This window comes from Balaenoptera physalus (assembly GCF_965194825.1).
Source record: "Balaenoptera physalus genome assembly, chromosome: 10".
In the NCBI taxonomy this organism is placed as follows: Eukaryota; Metazoa; Chordata; class Mammalia; order Artiodactyla; family Balaenopteridae; genus Balaenoptera; species Balaenoptera physalus.
Window position 1 is genome coordinate 35,009,237 of NC_138889.1, and position 17,310 is coordinate 35,026,546.

Genomic DNA, 17,310 nt, shown 5'->3' on the forward strand with positions numbered 1-17,310 from the left:
TGTAGTTGCGGCATGCGGGCTGTCTAGTTGTGGCATGAAGGCTCTCTAGTTGTGGCATGCGGGCTTAGTTGCCCTGCGGCATGTGGCATTAGTTCCCCGACAAGGGATCGAACCAGCGTCCCCTGCGTTGCAAGATGGATTCTCAACCACTGGACCACCAGGGAAGTCCCCATGGGTTTTGATTTGAAGTGTTGTCTTCTTTTTGTTAATGTCTAGATGATTAATAACTTTTACATTAATTTCCTCTTTGATCAAGGACTTAATTAGAAAAGTGTGAAGTGCCAAGTTAATTAGTTAATTTTGATTTTTAATTTTGATATTTTTAATGATAATATTTAATTTTTAATGATATTTAAGAATATAGTAAGCTTTCATTTTTAAAAAGTTTCTTAAGGATTCCTTATATATATTTTATTTTTAAAATTCTCTATATCTGTGCTTATTATCATATTTACATACAAAATTTGAAAGAAATATATGGGTATTCCCACTTTGTGTTTTTGTCAAGTTTTTCTTTTTTGAGGATTTTTCTGTTTTAATTATTTGACTATTATGTTGTTTGCTATTAAAGGCATATACTTATATCATCTTTGAGGGCAGAGTACGTTTTATCCTTTCTTAATATCCCTACTTTGTCTCATTTTAATATCTTTGGACTTGAATTCTGTTTTATCTGTTATTATATTGTTACTTCTGCTTGCCACATTTTGTATTTTCCTGGTTCACCTTTCTCATCTTTTAATTTTCAGCTTATTTTCCTATGTTTTTATTGTGTTTCTTGTAAAAACTACAAACAGAATTTTGTAACCCAAGCTGATCTTCTTTGATGTCAACAGGGAAATTTAGTCCATTAATATTTGTTGATATAATCAGTATATAAAATTTTTATTTCTTCCAACACATTTTCTGTTCAGTGTGTGTGATACTTCCTCATTATTACCTCTTTTCCCTTTTCTTACTTTGCTGGTTTGGTCATATTTCTTTTCATTTCATTTTCCCCATTCAGTCCTTCTTGTTAAATTGTAAGTTTTACTCTGCTTTTCCATTTTGCTAGTGCTTACATTCCCATCCTGATGTCATAATTAAATCTATATTTCTCTTTTATTACATCAGAATTAAACAGTAACTATGACTGATCATTTCACCAATTATTTTATTAACACATACTAAAGAAGTTCAGAAACTGTTTTCCCTCTCCTCTCCAGTTTTTTGCTAAAATAGTTCAGAATTTTTACTATTAGGCTATATTTAAGCTGTCATTTCTAATATGTCTCTTCTCTCTCAAGAACCTTTCTTAACACTTGTCTGATAAATTCCTACTCATAGGAACATCATCCATTCAGATTCAGTCATATATACTGTAAGAATAATTATGCAATACTTTATCCTTTCTTTGCATGTTGTTTGAATGTCATATTCTTTCAGTTTTTCCAGGAAACTTGTAGCTTGAATTTAGGGTCCTTCATTTCCTTGTATAATTCTGTAGGTTTTCTGATTTTCTATGTGTCTCTTAACAATATTCTTGTTTGTTTCGACTTTGAAGGCTACTACATACATTATATACATATATATACATATATGTATATACATATATATAAACATTCTTGCACATGTCTCCTGGTGTTCATGTGCAAGAGTTTCTGTAGTTAAGGTATGTGCCTGATTATAATATATGTTCATCTTGGCTTTACTAGATAATACCAAATTGTTTTCAAAGTAGTTTTACCAGTTCACACCCCATCTCAGCTCTGTATGAAAGTTCCTTTTTGTGTGTCTTTGCCATTCTGGATAGGTTGTATTTCATGGTGATCTTAATTTGCATTTCTCTGGTTACTAATGAGATCAATTGTATTTTTCTTGCCTATTTCTATTTTTCTTCCTCTATGAAATGTCTGTTCATGTCTTTTCTTTCTGATTTATAGGAATTCTTTGTATATTCTGGGTATATATGTTACAAATATCTAATTATAGGATAAGAAAGAACAGCCTATGTGATAAAGTGGTATTTGGGCATAAATTGAAATGAAATGAAGAACAAATCTTGCAAATATTTAGGGAAAGATCATTTCAGGCAAGGGAAACAGGGTAAAGGCCTGAGGTAGGAACATATTCAACAAGTTCCAAGAACATGGGCATCAGTATGGATGGAGCTGGGGAGATTGTAAGAGAGACTGTCTGTGCAAGATTATGTTGGGCCTTGTAGAGCTTGGTAAAGAATTTGGACTTCATTCTAAGTAGGCTGACTAGTCACTGAGAGTCTTGAGCCAGGAGTAAAATAATCTGTAGATTTTAAAGGCTCACTCAGCTGGGTAGTGAATAGACTGTGGAAGTACAAGGATGAAAGCCGGGAAATCAGCCAGCACATGTTGCAATAATACAGCTCTGATGATGGTGGCTTAAATTACAGTGGAAGCAGTGGAAATGGGGAGAAATGATTGGATTTGGGTTATAATTTCATGGCATCCACCAGGATTTGCTGATGAATTGGATATGAAGTGAGAGAATAAGTGAAGTATCAAGGATGACACCAGAGTTTTTGTCCAGAGCAAGTGTGTAAATGGAGTTAAAAAATGGAAGCTGCAGTTTTGGGGCAAGTGTATCAAAGTTTTATTTTAAACATGTTAAGTTTTGGGGGTGTTATTAGACATACAATTGGAGACACTGAATAGACAATTAGATAGTTAAGTCTAGAGTTCCCAGAAAAAGTTGAAGCAGGAGTTATAGATTTGTAATCATTCCATATCTATGTGACATTAAAGATATAAGAGTAGATGCTAACACCTATAAAGAGAGTGTAGCTATCTAAGAGAAGTCTGAGGACTGAGCTCTGGAACTCCAAGATTTAGAAGTCAAGAAGATGTAATGAGCAAGCCCGAGAGACTAAAGGAGTGGCCACAAGTGTGAGTTATGTGGAAGCCAAGAGAATAGATGAAGGAAATGATGAACTGTGTCAAGTACCACTGATGGTTTGATTAAGATAAGTACTGAGTATTGACCATTGTATTTTGACCAGTGGAAATCATTGGTGCCCTTGCCAAGAACAATTTTATTGGAGTAGGGAGAAAAACCTGACTGGAATGGGTTCACGGGAGAATGGGAGGAGAGGAAGTAGAGAGAGTAATTTCTCTTCATGGGATGGATTGTGCATAAGAGGGACTATCAGAGGATGCAGACAAGAGGGCAGATGATTTCAGAGAAAAGTCATTGAGTAGGTGAGAAGGAATAAGATTTAGCTGAAATGGTAGGAGCATAGGCAGTTCATGCATTGTAACAGGAGGGAAGCAGAGTATAGGGGTACCAATATTATACATTGATTACAAAGAAAATGTTCTCCAGATGGATCTCCTCTTTCCCTAAGCCTCAAAAAATCAGTTCCTCTGCATCTGATTCCATCCTCAAAATGATGTCCATCAGGTTGAATGAGAGACGACTATTAAGTCCTTCTCCCCATCTTCTTTCTTATACCCCCATGCCCACCCCTAGCATCTGAACCTGTCTTCCCTCCTTCCCACAAAACAATGAAAGCTTCTGAAGATAGATGCAGCGGGGTGGGAGAATAGTGGGTGGGAGGTGGTTACTGGGCCCACACACCTAGTCTCTACTTAGGTTACCAAACCACCAGGTGCTGTTATTTTTCAGAAGTACATGAGTAATATTGCAATACAGAGTCATTCTAAATTTTTACTGAATTGTGAGTACTTTTTGCCATTATCTAGTTAATCAATCTACAATTATATAAAATTCTATAGATTTGTTTGCTATATTATTTAATAGTGATTTTTATACATGAAGACTAGCAATCATTTCTTTGAAAGACTACCTTCTATAAAATCCAGCAAATCAAAAAAAAAAAATCACATTGCTGTTCACATTATCTTTTTAGTACTCTTCCTGTGATATTCCTTTTTCAAGATCTATGTTAAGTCAAAATAATAACTTCAATAGCTCAACAAATATTTATTAGTAGTCCACTGTATGATAGATGGTTTGGAAAGCTTCAGATCTACATTGGTAAATAAAAGAGACCTGGCCCCTATCCTCATGGGGCAATTAGCCTAGCAGAGGAGGAGGCTGTGTGCTCTGAAGGAAACAAATGCAGGAATAGAGAATAACTACAGAAAGGCATAATAATGTATTCTTTCATTCATTCAGCAGAGATTTATTGAGGCACTGCCGGACACTGAAGAGAATATACAAAGCTGACAAAGAGGTGGTATCTTCTTTGAAGGTCACTGTCAAGGACAGGGGAACTTTTTCATTAACCCTCTTCTTCTCTTAACATTATCTTCCCTTGGGGACTCTGATTTGTATCTACAAATGTGTATGTGGTTACAAAAATTATATATCTAAATTTTAATCTAATTTCATCCTCTTTTGGGCTCTGGACCTTAACTTAAAGTTGCCAGTTGTGGTAGAAATAAAGGAAAACAATACTTTTTATATTTTACTCTATGATGAAACAAAGGCAATTTAAAATTAAGATTGGTGCAGATGTACATGTGTCTTTACAGTTCCTATTTTATATAATGTCAAGAGGAGTTAAGGTTAACTGTCTTTTTAATAACAGCTAGTTATTTTATTTAACTTGCTAAGAGAAAAATCAGTGACTGCATGCTTGACAATGGAACTAATGAGGTTCAAATCATAGGCTTGATCTCAAATGCAAACCTCATAGAGAAAAATATTCTAAAGTAGTGTTTTCCAAACTGTTAATCCCATGAGATACTAGCAGGTTTTTCATCAAGTGAAAAAGACAGATATACTTGGGAAACACTACATATTAATATTATTCTCTTAGAGATCCATAATCCATACAACGTATTGAAGGTTCTGAGATACAGTACTAAGTAAGGTAAGGATATCACTTTAAATTTTCTAATACAGCATTGCTTAAACATATTTGACCATAAAAACCTTTGTCGTTTGTTTTTTTGCTTGGGTTTTGGAGGGAGGAGAAAATAGGTGATTAGGAACACTTTTTAACATCAGAAAATGCAAACTAAACGAAGTTATAGTTTCCCTTCCTCTCTCAAGTCTTTCTAATCAAGTTCCAAAAGTCACAGCTAACATTAGTGAGTGTCTGCTATATGCCAAGCACCACATACTTTTATACATTATTTTACCTAGGCTAATGGTGATATTGTGAGGTAAATGCCCTGTTTAATAGGTGAGTAAGCTAATACTTGGATAAATAAAATAATCCACCCCAGATATAATGCTTCTAAATGATAGGATTCATACCCAGATATGGCCAACCCAAAGTTCATTTTTCCCACATGCCACATGTTCATAAGCTGTAGATAGATGGAAGAGTTATTACATCTCTTAAGATTTATTTTGGGAAGACCAAACATATTCATTGTAGGGGGTGGAGGGTAGAGGTGGCAAGATTGTAACAATTTAGCACTTTAGGAAAACATCTCTTAATAATACTTTACATTTATTCAATTCTTTAAGTTAATTCTCCTGGCGTGCAAAGTTCTCCTTTGACATACACTGCTTGATTAGCTCCAGAAGAGTCATCAGCCTGCAGATTTAGAGAAATAAAGGCTATGTGAAGGGGCAGCAGTGTGCTCTAGTGGAAAGACCATAGTCTTTCCCTGACCGTTCTATTTAATGTCCGGTTGCCTCAAGTCACTCTCTGTTACATTACACGTTTCACTCATAGTGCATACTATTGTGTGGTATTATCTTACTCTTTATTTGTTTGCGGGCTCTCTCTATCTTCCCACCAGAATATAAGCCCCATGAAAGCAGATACCTTGTTTGATTATTCAGAGCTGTAGTTTCAGGACCTTAAACGGTGCCTGGTACATGAAACCACTCAATCAGTGTTTTATGAGTAAGTAAAAGAAAGAATAAAATAAATTAACCCTTGATTAATATCTCTGCTTTGGCATATATTATCTCTATAAACTTGGCCAATTACTTAGCTTCTATAAACCTATTCCTCATCTTTAAAATGGAAATGCTAGTGTTTATTTCAAACCCTTGAGCTGCAAGTTAAATTACGTAAGATAGATATGTAAATGATCTAGTTCAATGTTAATTCATCTTTCAACTTTGCTTTTATCACATGTCCCCCTTTTTTTCACTGGGACTCATGAAAAGACTGGATCACAAGCAGAAATGTGAACATTTCTATATTAATTCAAACTGCATTATGTATAATCAGCATGTTAGGAAATTGGAATTTATTTTGGGTGTAAGACTTTTTACACTGAACGAAATGTAAAACATTTGCTTTAGTTTTCAATAAGATTCCATGGTTTCATAGTGTAATCAAATCCTGATAAAACCAGAACTGAAAGGGCATTAAAAAAGAGAAAAGGGGTTAAAATAAATGAAAAAGAAAACCATTTTGGAGTTATTATTGGGGAGGGAAGGGGCTGATATGATGTATGTCTTATTTTCTGTTAACCACAGTATTTTAGGATTGGAAGGAATCAACCTTTGTGCTCTTTCCCACAATCTCTTGCCTAGACCTCTTTTCCAGAATCCCACCAAACGACCATGAAGTTCCTGCCTGAAACGCCAGAGAGATTGTGTGAGAAAGAGTTTGGACTTCAGAGTCCCCATAATCCAAGCTCTATCACTCTAACATTGGGCATGCCATCTTCTTGACTCTTCATTCTCCCAATTTACAAATGGAATTAATAATACCTACTTGTTGTGAGGCATAAATGATACATATATAAAATTCCTGGCATATAGTAGATACTCCACAAATATTACTTCCCTTCCCTCTGGTAACTCATTCCTTCCCCAGGAAACTTGTTTGAAACATCTCCTTAAACATTTCTGGATCCTTTCTATATATTGACCCCTGGCATTTGTTTCTCTGTCACCTATCCATTCTAACACAACTTTGGAGGGGGGTGGTCTATAGAACAAGTGTAATCCTTTCTCTTTATGACAATACTTGAGCTCAGAAATCACAAAGGCAAACGCTTGCAGAGACCAGGCAGGTAACTTAATTGGGCAGAGTGACCTGATTTAAGAAAACTGACCAATGGCCTACTACTAGTTTGTGGTGGGAACCAGGATGTGTGGGAGTGTCTGTGCCCCATTCAAAAGCAGCAGCTGTAGCTCGGCTTTAACAGATTGTTGCCACCCAGCTAATTCAGAAATGCTTTCATAACTCTGGAAAGAATTGTGTGAGCCAAACAAAACATGTCTATGAGCCAGAACAGGGATTAGAGCCAGCAAACTGCAGCCTCTGCTTATATGATTGCAAACCATTATCAAGCCTTCCTTAGCCTTTTTTCCTGGCTTAAACAGCACAGACACTTGATACTGTTAAGTAGCCCATGCCTGTCATAGAGCAGATGGGAGCTGGAGTCCAGCCTGCCCTCTGATCACCCCAAGGCACCTGGGAACCAGCAGTGGCCCAGTTGTACATCTTGTTCTCCTTCAACCACTCCTCTTGAGGCAGATTTCTACTCATCTCCCTGTCAGACTGTTTTTCTTCCTAACACATGACAATTCAGCAAAATAGAAATTCTAGAAATTGTCCAGAAATACAAATGTGGCCTGACCAGCACAAGATGTAGACACTCCTCCCTTAATTTAGAAATTGAATTCTTAGCTTTGGGTCCTTATATCTCATAATAGTCCATGTATTGACTTCAAGGAGTTTCAAATGATCATGAGACCGCTGAATTTGTGCACAAGATTTTGTGGGGTTTGCATATGTATATGCATATCTTTTAACAGATTTTTAAAAGAATAAAACTCAAAAGGAGATTCAATATCTACTAAACACTATGTTTTAATTATGTAGTCTGTAGCATTAACTTTGGGAAGGCGGTCCTGTCAGAATATTGACCAACACTGAGCTTGGTTTCTGCTAAAAGCCATTTGTCTTTTCTACATGTTACTGCAAAGCTCCATAACCTTGCATGGGATACTGGTGTAATTACCCACACCCATCAGCCCAGTGAATGCTGGTGTCTCATTTTATGAGATAGATGCCAAAGCCTGTAATGCTATAATTTTAAGAATTAAGAAAAATCATTCTCTGCTGGAATATTTCATTTCTATGTATTTATATTACCTTCCTTTCTTTTTTATTTTCTTCTCTGTAGGTCGAAAGTTTAAAAAGTTCAATAAAGTTAGAGTTATGAGAGCACTAGATGCCGTTGCTCTCTCACAGCCGGTGGGCATTCCAAATGAAAGCCAAGCCCTAAGCCAGAGAATCACTTTTTCACCAAATCAAGACTTACAGTTGGTCCCCCCACTGATCAACTTGCTCATGAGCATTGAACCAGATGTGGTCTATGCAGGACACGACAACACCAAACCTGATACCTCCAGTTCTTTGCTGACAAGTCTGAATCAGCTAGGCGAGAGACAACTTCTTTCAGTAGTCAAGTGGTCTAAGTTACTGCCAGGTAATAATTATTTGTATATAAGAGCATGTAATAAAAACTTTACTATGGCTTTTTACTAGTGGGTGGTTAAATAAAACAGTCTGTGCAATAAATTAAATATAGTGTAAACAGGGTGTTTTGGTATGTGTTCAGCAGTTCAAAATATTTATCTAGGACCCTATATTATATGTTACTTTTCTAGGACCCTACTGTGTGCTATGGAAATACAAAAGACATAGATAACATTTTGAGTCTTGTTGATGAATCAAGACTTACATAATGAAATAGTTAAGGAATAGCATAAATCAATATGTTAAACCATAGATAATATAGTAGCTCAGAAAAAAGACAAATTGACAATCTTCTTAGAAATGTCTAGTTCGTTCCAAATCCTAATTTAACCAACCTCACATGGTTGAAAATAAAACTGAATGTACCTATTCATATAACAAATCAAAACAGTATTCAGAGTATAGAAGAGTATCTAAAGTCAATTAAGAAATAAAATTCCTAAACATAAACAAATAATTTGGACATAGAGAAACCTCCAGTCACTATTTTCTCGAATTTATACCTAGACAGTGAGAATTTGGATTATATCATCATGAAAGGATTTCAGTCACTTTATTTATGAGCTACTTTTGCTCTCTCAGCACATCTCCATAGGAGCCAAGCAGTTCAAAGAGTTACAGGGTTGCAGTTCTCACCTGGCTAAACCTTAGAGTACAAAGCCAAGAGAATACATGGGTAGTAATTACTTGTGGAGGCATTAATCCCATAATTAGAAATAGAACATTTTTTAAAGTTACTTTCTCTTCACACCAATAATATCCTTATACTCCTTTAGACCAGTTTATTTTTCCAATATCTGATCAAGAATTAAACATAGTATGCCATTTTAGTCTCCAGGTAAATTTAATAGCCTTTTTAAAAAAGAATTCATTTCCCAATTTGCCTTAATATTATTTCTCAGTTATTATTCTACCTGAAAGGTTTGAAATACTATAGATGAATTGTTATTGAAAATTCAAGGTTACATGAGATAGAAAGAAAAATAGATTCCTGTTTGTTGAATCTTTTAAAAAATACATGTTGAGAAAAGTTAATTAAATTCACTATTCTAGTGAAGATAAAGTAAAATCAAAAATCACAGTGCCCAGGTTCTTATTAGCTTCATTCTTGCTGAAAAGCCTTGGACAGGTAATATTTTTTTCCACTAGAAAAGTTCTGAATGTTTTTTTCTTAAGTTACTGTAAAGTGGTTATCAAATTTGATAGATCTTTATTAAATTAAAATATTACAATAACATTGGCAAACTTTTTCTGTTTAAAAATGAGTGTTTATGTGTTTAAACTTTTCTGTTTTTCTATGATTTGGAAAAGGTTATTTCTTTGATGTTTGTTGATATAGTTCATATTTCTTTTGTTTGCATTTTGTACGTTCTCTATTGTTTAAAAAGATTCTACTGTCACTGGCAAAGTTAGAAAATAACCAGTCATAATTCCAACAATAATTTATTCATTTTGGGAAAAAACTAAGTGAGCTTCTTAAATTGAAACACTATTATCTCTCTAGATTTTTGATCCCCACACACCCTCAAAAAGAGTAAGAGAAAATTTTTACATTGTATTTGGTGGCAACATTTTTAATGTTACAAAATGTAATTTGTGTGTAAGTAAACAAGAATGATGGCATCACCAGTATTACATGTACTGTTTTCACTAACTGTATAATAAGGGAAACATTAGGATTATTAAAGTATTGTATGGCCCATGGTCTTTCAAACCATATTTTCATGGTCTGAATTCTGGGAATAACTCGAATGAATGACGAAAATAATCAGTGAACTAGAGTGACTATATCGACCTCTGTGAAAGGACTCTGAAGGACACATATATATATAAAGTAATCTGGTATCATTAGCTACTCAAAAACTTTCGGTTGACTTTAAATCAGAGTACAGTTTTTATTTACTTGATTCACTCGGTAAATGTCTGTTGCCTACTTCCTGTGTGCAAGACTTAACAATTAAACAGTGGTGTTAGAAAGAGAAGGCTGAGCTCATGGTGTGAATGCATTTTGGTGCAGCACATCCTAGCATCTGGTCATCAGTTTTGTACATAAGAGAAACTTATTTTATCCATTCACTCACATGTTACTGGTCTGTGAAAGATGGCCTTGGTTAAATGAAGCTTATTAATAGTTTACTTATTTACAGTGAAAAAAAAAGATGCTGCTAGGAAAACATGTAGGTAGATCAGGTAATTCTTTCACAATAGGAAAGTGTAGTTGGGAAGTCAGCTTATGATCAGATTTCAGGCCCTCTGAGGCATAAAAGGAGAAAAACCTGCCTTGAAGATCTGGGTGAAAGGAATCATGGTCCTAAACTAAACAGGGACAACACTTCTTCACAGGATCATATGTTCTCTGGTTAAGCTCATTTGAATAGCAGACCTGTAGGGATTTGAAGTTAAAATACTGTATATAATAAGTGTTTGCTCAAGAACTAAAACTTTTAGATTATATGTGTTTATCCAAATAAACCAATGCCCTTTAACTTTGCCAAGAAAAAAGATAATCTTAAAAATTTCTCAGGAGAAAAAAAAGATCAGATGCAGAATGATAATCACTACCAAGGTAACAGCATGCATGAGGGCCACAAGGCATGTGTCTGCAGGTCCCTGAGAGGATTTATGTTGCCTGGTCAGGGATTCTCATTTCATCTTTGTCTATGCTCTTCTTTTATCTTGGACCTGTTACAATAATTGCATTGTATTTAACATTGTTCCCATAGTATTTCAGAGATATCTTTGTTTCTATTTAATGGAGACTTGCAAGATACTTTAGCCTCATGACAGTACATTTACAAGCGATCTCTTAGGATACATTGCCTTTGACATACTGTACCTATACATGAATGATTTCACATTGACATTTAGCTATAATTTCAGTGGGTAATGTTTTCTTATTTGAAACTTGAAGCAACACAATATTTACAAAATTTTAAAAATGAACAAGACATATTCCCTCTGTTAAGGAACATTCAATCCAACGGAATATAAGACACCCAAACAACTATACAGTTGACCCTAGTATAATGCAGGAGCTAGGGACACTGATCCTCCGAGCAGTCAAAAGTCCACATGTAACTTTACAGTGAGCCCAGTTCTGCATTCACAGATTCAGCCAACTGCAGATCATGTAGTACTGTAGTATTGAAAAAAATCCTGGGTGAGTGGACCCAGTTCAAACCCATGTTGTTCAAAGATCAACTATAGAAGTATGTGAAAGTGGCATAAGATACAGATTTTTAAAAATGGGGACAGAAGAACATTTTTGGCTTCAGGGACAAGAGAAGGATTCAGAGACAAGGTATCAGTTAAAGTACACCATGAAGGAGAAATGAGACTCTGATAAATCGTGATTAAGATGAGAAAGCATTCTGGATAGAAGGAATGGTGTAAAATAAGGAAGTCATGAGGTATGCTTGGTGAATAATGAATTAGACCAGCATAAGAATGGTTCTCAATCTTTTCAGGTGTGAAGGTCCCTTAGTAACATAAAAAATGTCATCATACCTTCCCCCATGGCATAGTAATTAAAACTTTTAATAGCTGCTGATTGAGAAAAAATACATTTGTGCATATGGTTTGTCAAACACTACTGGCCTCCTGGGGGTTTCATCATCCAAGTATTAAGAAACCACTGACAATAAAATTATATTGGGGAGAGTGGCAGAAAGTAAATTTAGAGGCATACATTATGGGCTGAGTCAGGGTAGGCTTTGGAAGTTAAATCATTAAGTACTCATTCCCAGTCCAATTTCATCTTTAAATATTCTTCATCCTGTGTATTAATACACTGTAGCAGAATTGATGTGACAGATAAGTTTGGGAGAAATATTTCCTTTTTATAAATGTTGTCTTGATTCGTCTATTTATTTGGTGAAAAAAATGTATTCAGGTCAATGCTTTGACATTTTTAAACATACCTTCTTGGTCTCAGTTAGCCAGACTACTTGCAATCATCAGTATCAGAGGACTCGAACAGTCCTTTGTCTGGTTTTCTGCCTTTGAAACATGCCAAAATATCTTTTGAGTCAGTGATAGCCATTGCATGTGTGACAAAAGATTTTTTTCTCTCGCCCCAAATCAAATGAATAAATTAAATTACTTTCCCCAACAAAGTGATAGAAAAGAAATGAGATTAGCCTTCTAAGAGTAAAATCAGGCTTTGATAATACTTTTATGAAGACTTTAAAAAAAGATTTTTCTGATATCCTATTCCACTGAAATTACTATTGCCAATGTCACCAAAATGTTTTACTTATCAAATCAAATGAATACTTTCAGCCCTTAACATGTTTCACATGCCTCTGGGGCCATTGACAAAGTAACCATGTTTTGCTGAAACTCTTCCTTTGGCATTCATCACTTCCCTTACAGACAGATAAAGTTTCTCTCAATTTATGTATCTCCTGTTTCCTTTGTGGATTTGCTCTCCCACTCACACCATGAATTTAGCATTTCCTGGTTCCATCTTATATTCCAGTAGTTTCTCAGTCTGCAAGGCTGGATGTGCTCACTCATGGCCTTGTTTTCAACTACCACTATATTCTGATGACTCCTAATTACATGGTACCAACCCAGACCATCTACGGAACTACTGGACCATATATTTCTACTGCTTATTACACATTTCCACCTGAATGAACTTCCAAGCCAATATGACCTTCTGCTCTGTGAGCCTAAGGCCTTTTACTGTATCTTGAAATGGCACCTCAGACAGAATCTTGATTATAATCCTTGGCTTACTTTTCTCCTTCACCTCCTGTCTAATTAGTTATCAAATTCTGTCAACTCTGCTTATTATAGGTATGATTCATTATCCACGATATTTACACTGCTACTGCCTTGAGCTAGTTTAGGTCCTGGTCATTTTTTCCTAGGTTTCGGTCGTAGACCCCTGACTGACACTGTTACCACAGTTTCACACTACCCCCAAACCATCCTCAATTCTGCCACCAGAATCATCTTTCAAAAACAATTATAATCAATTATATTATTCCCTTCCCTTTCCAGAACAAAGCCACACTTCTTAGCCTTAGTACCCCAGGCCTTTCTGTGATATGCCTCCTGAGTTTGCACATTTTCTCTCACTCTCCCACTTCAAGCACCTCTGAGCTTCAGTTCCCACAAAGCTCTTTGCTCCATTTCCTGCCTTTCTTCATCCATATTGTTTTCCTTACCTGGAGGCCCTTCTTTTCTCCTACATCTTCCCTGGCCAGTCCCTAACTAGCCTTCAGGATGCTAATCAACCTTCCCCTAGAAAGATTTTCCTGCGCCTTCCCAGACTGAGCCAAAGGCCCCTTTTCTCTCCGAGCGCTTCACCCTTGCCTTTGTCAACCACACCACTGTCACGCTTGAATGGTAATTATGTTCTACTTATCTGTCTGTCTCACAGACTACAAGTATTAAAGGCAGAAACAGCGTCTTTCTAGTCTTTATGCCGAGTTGCAAACATAATGCTTCATCCCAAACAGGTGCTTAAAGAATATTTATAGAAATTTAAATTTTGGAAGTGGTATGAAAGAACTATGCTACCTTAAATCATTACCCATCAAGTCCTTATTCATAATGTCATCAAACATATGTTGGTGATTACATTTATTGTGCTGAAGCTTTTTTGTGTTCCTTAAAGTTCATGCTTTGTGTCATAAGGTGCTGAGGTAGTGAGTGCTCTGCCCTTGTTGTAGATTAGCTATTTCAGTATGCGACTGTTTTTAGAGGAGCACGACCTGTATATTTTATTGAAACTCTGGAATTAAGCCAGGAGAACCTAGAAGGTCATATAGGCCATGTGTTACTGTACAATTTCTTTTCAGTTTTTTTTTAGGCATTAAGGATTGGACAGCTTGTGACAGAAATTATCAAGTCAAGTCACTTTAAAGGAAAGGGCATTTTTCTTTACTACTTGTTGAACACAATTACGGGTCATCCATCACTTCTCTGTGTGAAGGTTTTCATTTTGATCCTCATCTCAAATGTACTGAGTTTACCTGATCATTATCATCAATGGGAATTTGATCTCAGTGTTCCCGTCTTTGTTTCAGTATAAAGTAATGAATGATATTACAGTTAATGGTAAAAAAAAAAAAATTGCACTTCTGTACCAAGTATGTTCAAGTCAATTTAACATTGTACATTTATCTCAGATAAGCCCTCTAAAAGGGGGAGTAAATAAAGCTATTTTCTGAGTTGTTTTCCACTCTGTTAAATAGAAAGAATATACTTTCTGCTATAAATATTGGTAATTTCATAAGTTTTAAGTTATTTCAGCAAGATTTGCCTTTTATATTATAATATACTAAAAATAGACCAAGTCTATATGTGCCTCCCTTGAGGGTGTCTTGCTTTGCAAAAATTAGGAAAGTTTATTTATTTCTTATCAAATGATCCTAAACTTGGTGGAAGAACTAATTACTATTACTATAAAATATTCAGTTTACAAGTGGCATTTCTGTATTAGATCTATTGTATTGACTGACTCATAATTTAAAAAAAAAAAAACAGAGAGGTAAAATATATAAACATGAACTTCAAGATGCATGTATGTGGCATATGAAAATAAAAAGAGAATTATGAAAATTGCATGCCAAATTTTTCTTAGCTAGTTATTTAGGGAGTCTTTCTACACCTGAATAAATCAGGATGTAAGCAATAAACACCAACTCTATTAATTTTAAAAAACAGAAACAAAAAACCTCTGGCTATCGAAAACAAAACAAGGATGAATTGGGAGATTGGGATTGACATATATATATACTAATATGTATAAAATACATAACTAATAAGAACCTGCTGTATAGCACACAGGGAACTCCACTTTGCTGTACAGTAGAAACTAACACAACATTGTAAAACAACTACAACTGCCCCACAAAAAAACAGTTGAGCTTCACAAAAAACAAAACCAAAAACAAAACAAAAAGAAAAAAATAATTTCCTGAAAAAACATCAGGGATTCACTGAATAGAAGCTAGGGGACAAGTCTGGAAAGTAGGCAGAAACCAAGGCATCTCTGGAGGGCCAATAAACAAATCACAAATGTCCCCATTGGATCCCACTGTCATTAGGCACTAGCGCCATCACAAATAAAGCCTAACCATATGTTAGTCTTTGTTTCACTATTTTTTGCTTCAAAGTCCAGGTAGTAGGTGTTCCACAGATCAAACCTAGATCACAAGCCCAGGGAAAGAGGCCTTAGCCAACTTCCTTGGTGGGAAAGTGGGGTACTTGCTCTCACCAAACTACAATCAATGGGAAACTCTATTTGCATAGAGGAAAAAAGGGAGGGAGAGAAGGAGGCAGGGGAGAAAGTGAAACACTGAAAAGTCACCCTCCCCCCAAAAAAGGGGCAAATATCTGCTATGGTACCACTATTTATGAATATGTGCTAGGGCTGTTTTTGGTTCATCTGAGACTAAGAATTTCTAGGAAGGGAATAGCAGTCTTCCTGCTATTCACATGAAGTTGGGACTATCTGGAGCGTATGGAGAGAAGATAGATAGCCTTTTCTGCTACCTGCCTTGAGATAGTTAACTGAATCAGGAAATAAATTTCTTTTGCCCTTGAGATCTAAGGAATTAAGTTTTGCTTTGGTTTTACTTTTGAAATAGGCCATTTGTAAGTGGACTTCAGTGAGAGTTTTTGAAGGAATAGATGCTATTTAAAAAGCTGTACAGAAAGTGGTTAAGGTTCCTACCAAAACACTTATTTTTCTTTATACCTTTAATGAAATATTTCATTCACCTTTATTGTTTCAGGTACACTCAGGTACAAATAATTTAAATTTTATATCTTTTGCTCAGATAACTCCTCATACCTCTAATTCATATGTATATGGGTATTCATTCCATCAGTCCCTCAAACAGGTCCAAAACTTAATATTTTTTCTCTAGCCTGTTTCTCCTCCTTTATTTTGTCTCAGTAATGCTGTTATCATCACCCACCATTCAAGTAAAAAAACTGAAAGATCTATTTGACTCCCTCTTTCTCCTACCTATGTACTATCACTTGCCAGATTTCTTTGATTTTACTCTTTAAACATTTCTCTGATGCACTCTATCTTCTCTACTCCTACCTGTTGACTTATTTCAGGCTTTTATCATCTCTCACCTGGACTTTGGCCATAGCTCCCAATTTCTCTCCCTAACCTCAGACCTTTTCCCTTGAATCCATCCTCCACATGGCTACCAATGAGCTGTGCATAATATAAATCAGGCTATATCACTCCCATTGCTCCTTAATAGGAATACAAGACCATCCACGATCTGACCCCAGCCCATGCCTCCAAGCACCTCTTTACCCCTCCCTCCTTTGAGCCCATCAGTGCTGAGCTGGTCATCTTCCCCCAAGCAGGCAAAAAGAGAATTAGAAAGAGATGGAGAGAAAACTTTGACTATGTAAATGAAGATACACTTGCCTTTTCCCTGCCATCCTTCCTCTGCCACCAACACCAGAGAAAGGTCTAAAAGAGGGAGGTTGTGAAGGTGTGAAAGACCAGAGCATTCACACCACACACACACACACACACACACACACACACACACAAACACATCCATACCCACACAGACTCTAAACCTCTTAAGCCATATGGGAATTTAAAATGAAACTAGATTAAGTTTCAGAAAGCAAAAGTGACCAGAAAACTATGGAATCTACCCCAAATTTAATTAAGGATTTTTAAAGAAAAATTAGACGTAGCATAATTGAAAGCAGTGGTTTTACAAAATAAAACCAATTTATGTTTAAATCCCAAAGAATTAAGATTCCTCAACCAACAGACTCTGATCTGTTCAGGCATTATTTCTGTTTGGGGGCAATTTTCCTGATCTCCCTATTGCCTGGTGTATTCCCTCTTACCTTCTCTATCGCAA

General features: G+C 35.8%; 1 protein-coding gene across 2 annotated transcripts in view; it reads left to right on the forward strand.

Moving 5' to 3' along the window:
- The window catches only part of PGR (progesterone receptor), a gene marked incomplete at its 5' end in the record, with an annotated part of 116,225 nt that overhangs the window by 64,944 nt on the left and 33,971 nt on the right, over positions 1-17,310 (forward strand). For both annotated transcript variants that reach the window (XM_082409897.1, XM_082409898.1), the window contains one exon: positions 8,088-8,393. In XM_082409897.1, coding sequence (XP_082266023.1) covers positions 8,088-8,393 — 306 coding nt within the window. The remainder of the gene's footprint in view (positions 1-8,087; positions 8,394-17,310) is intronic.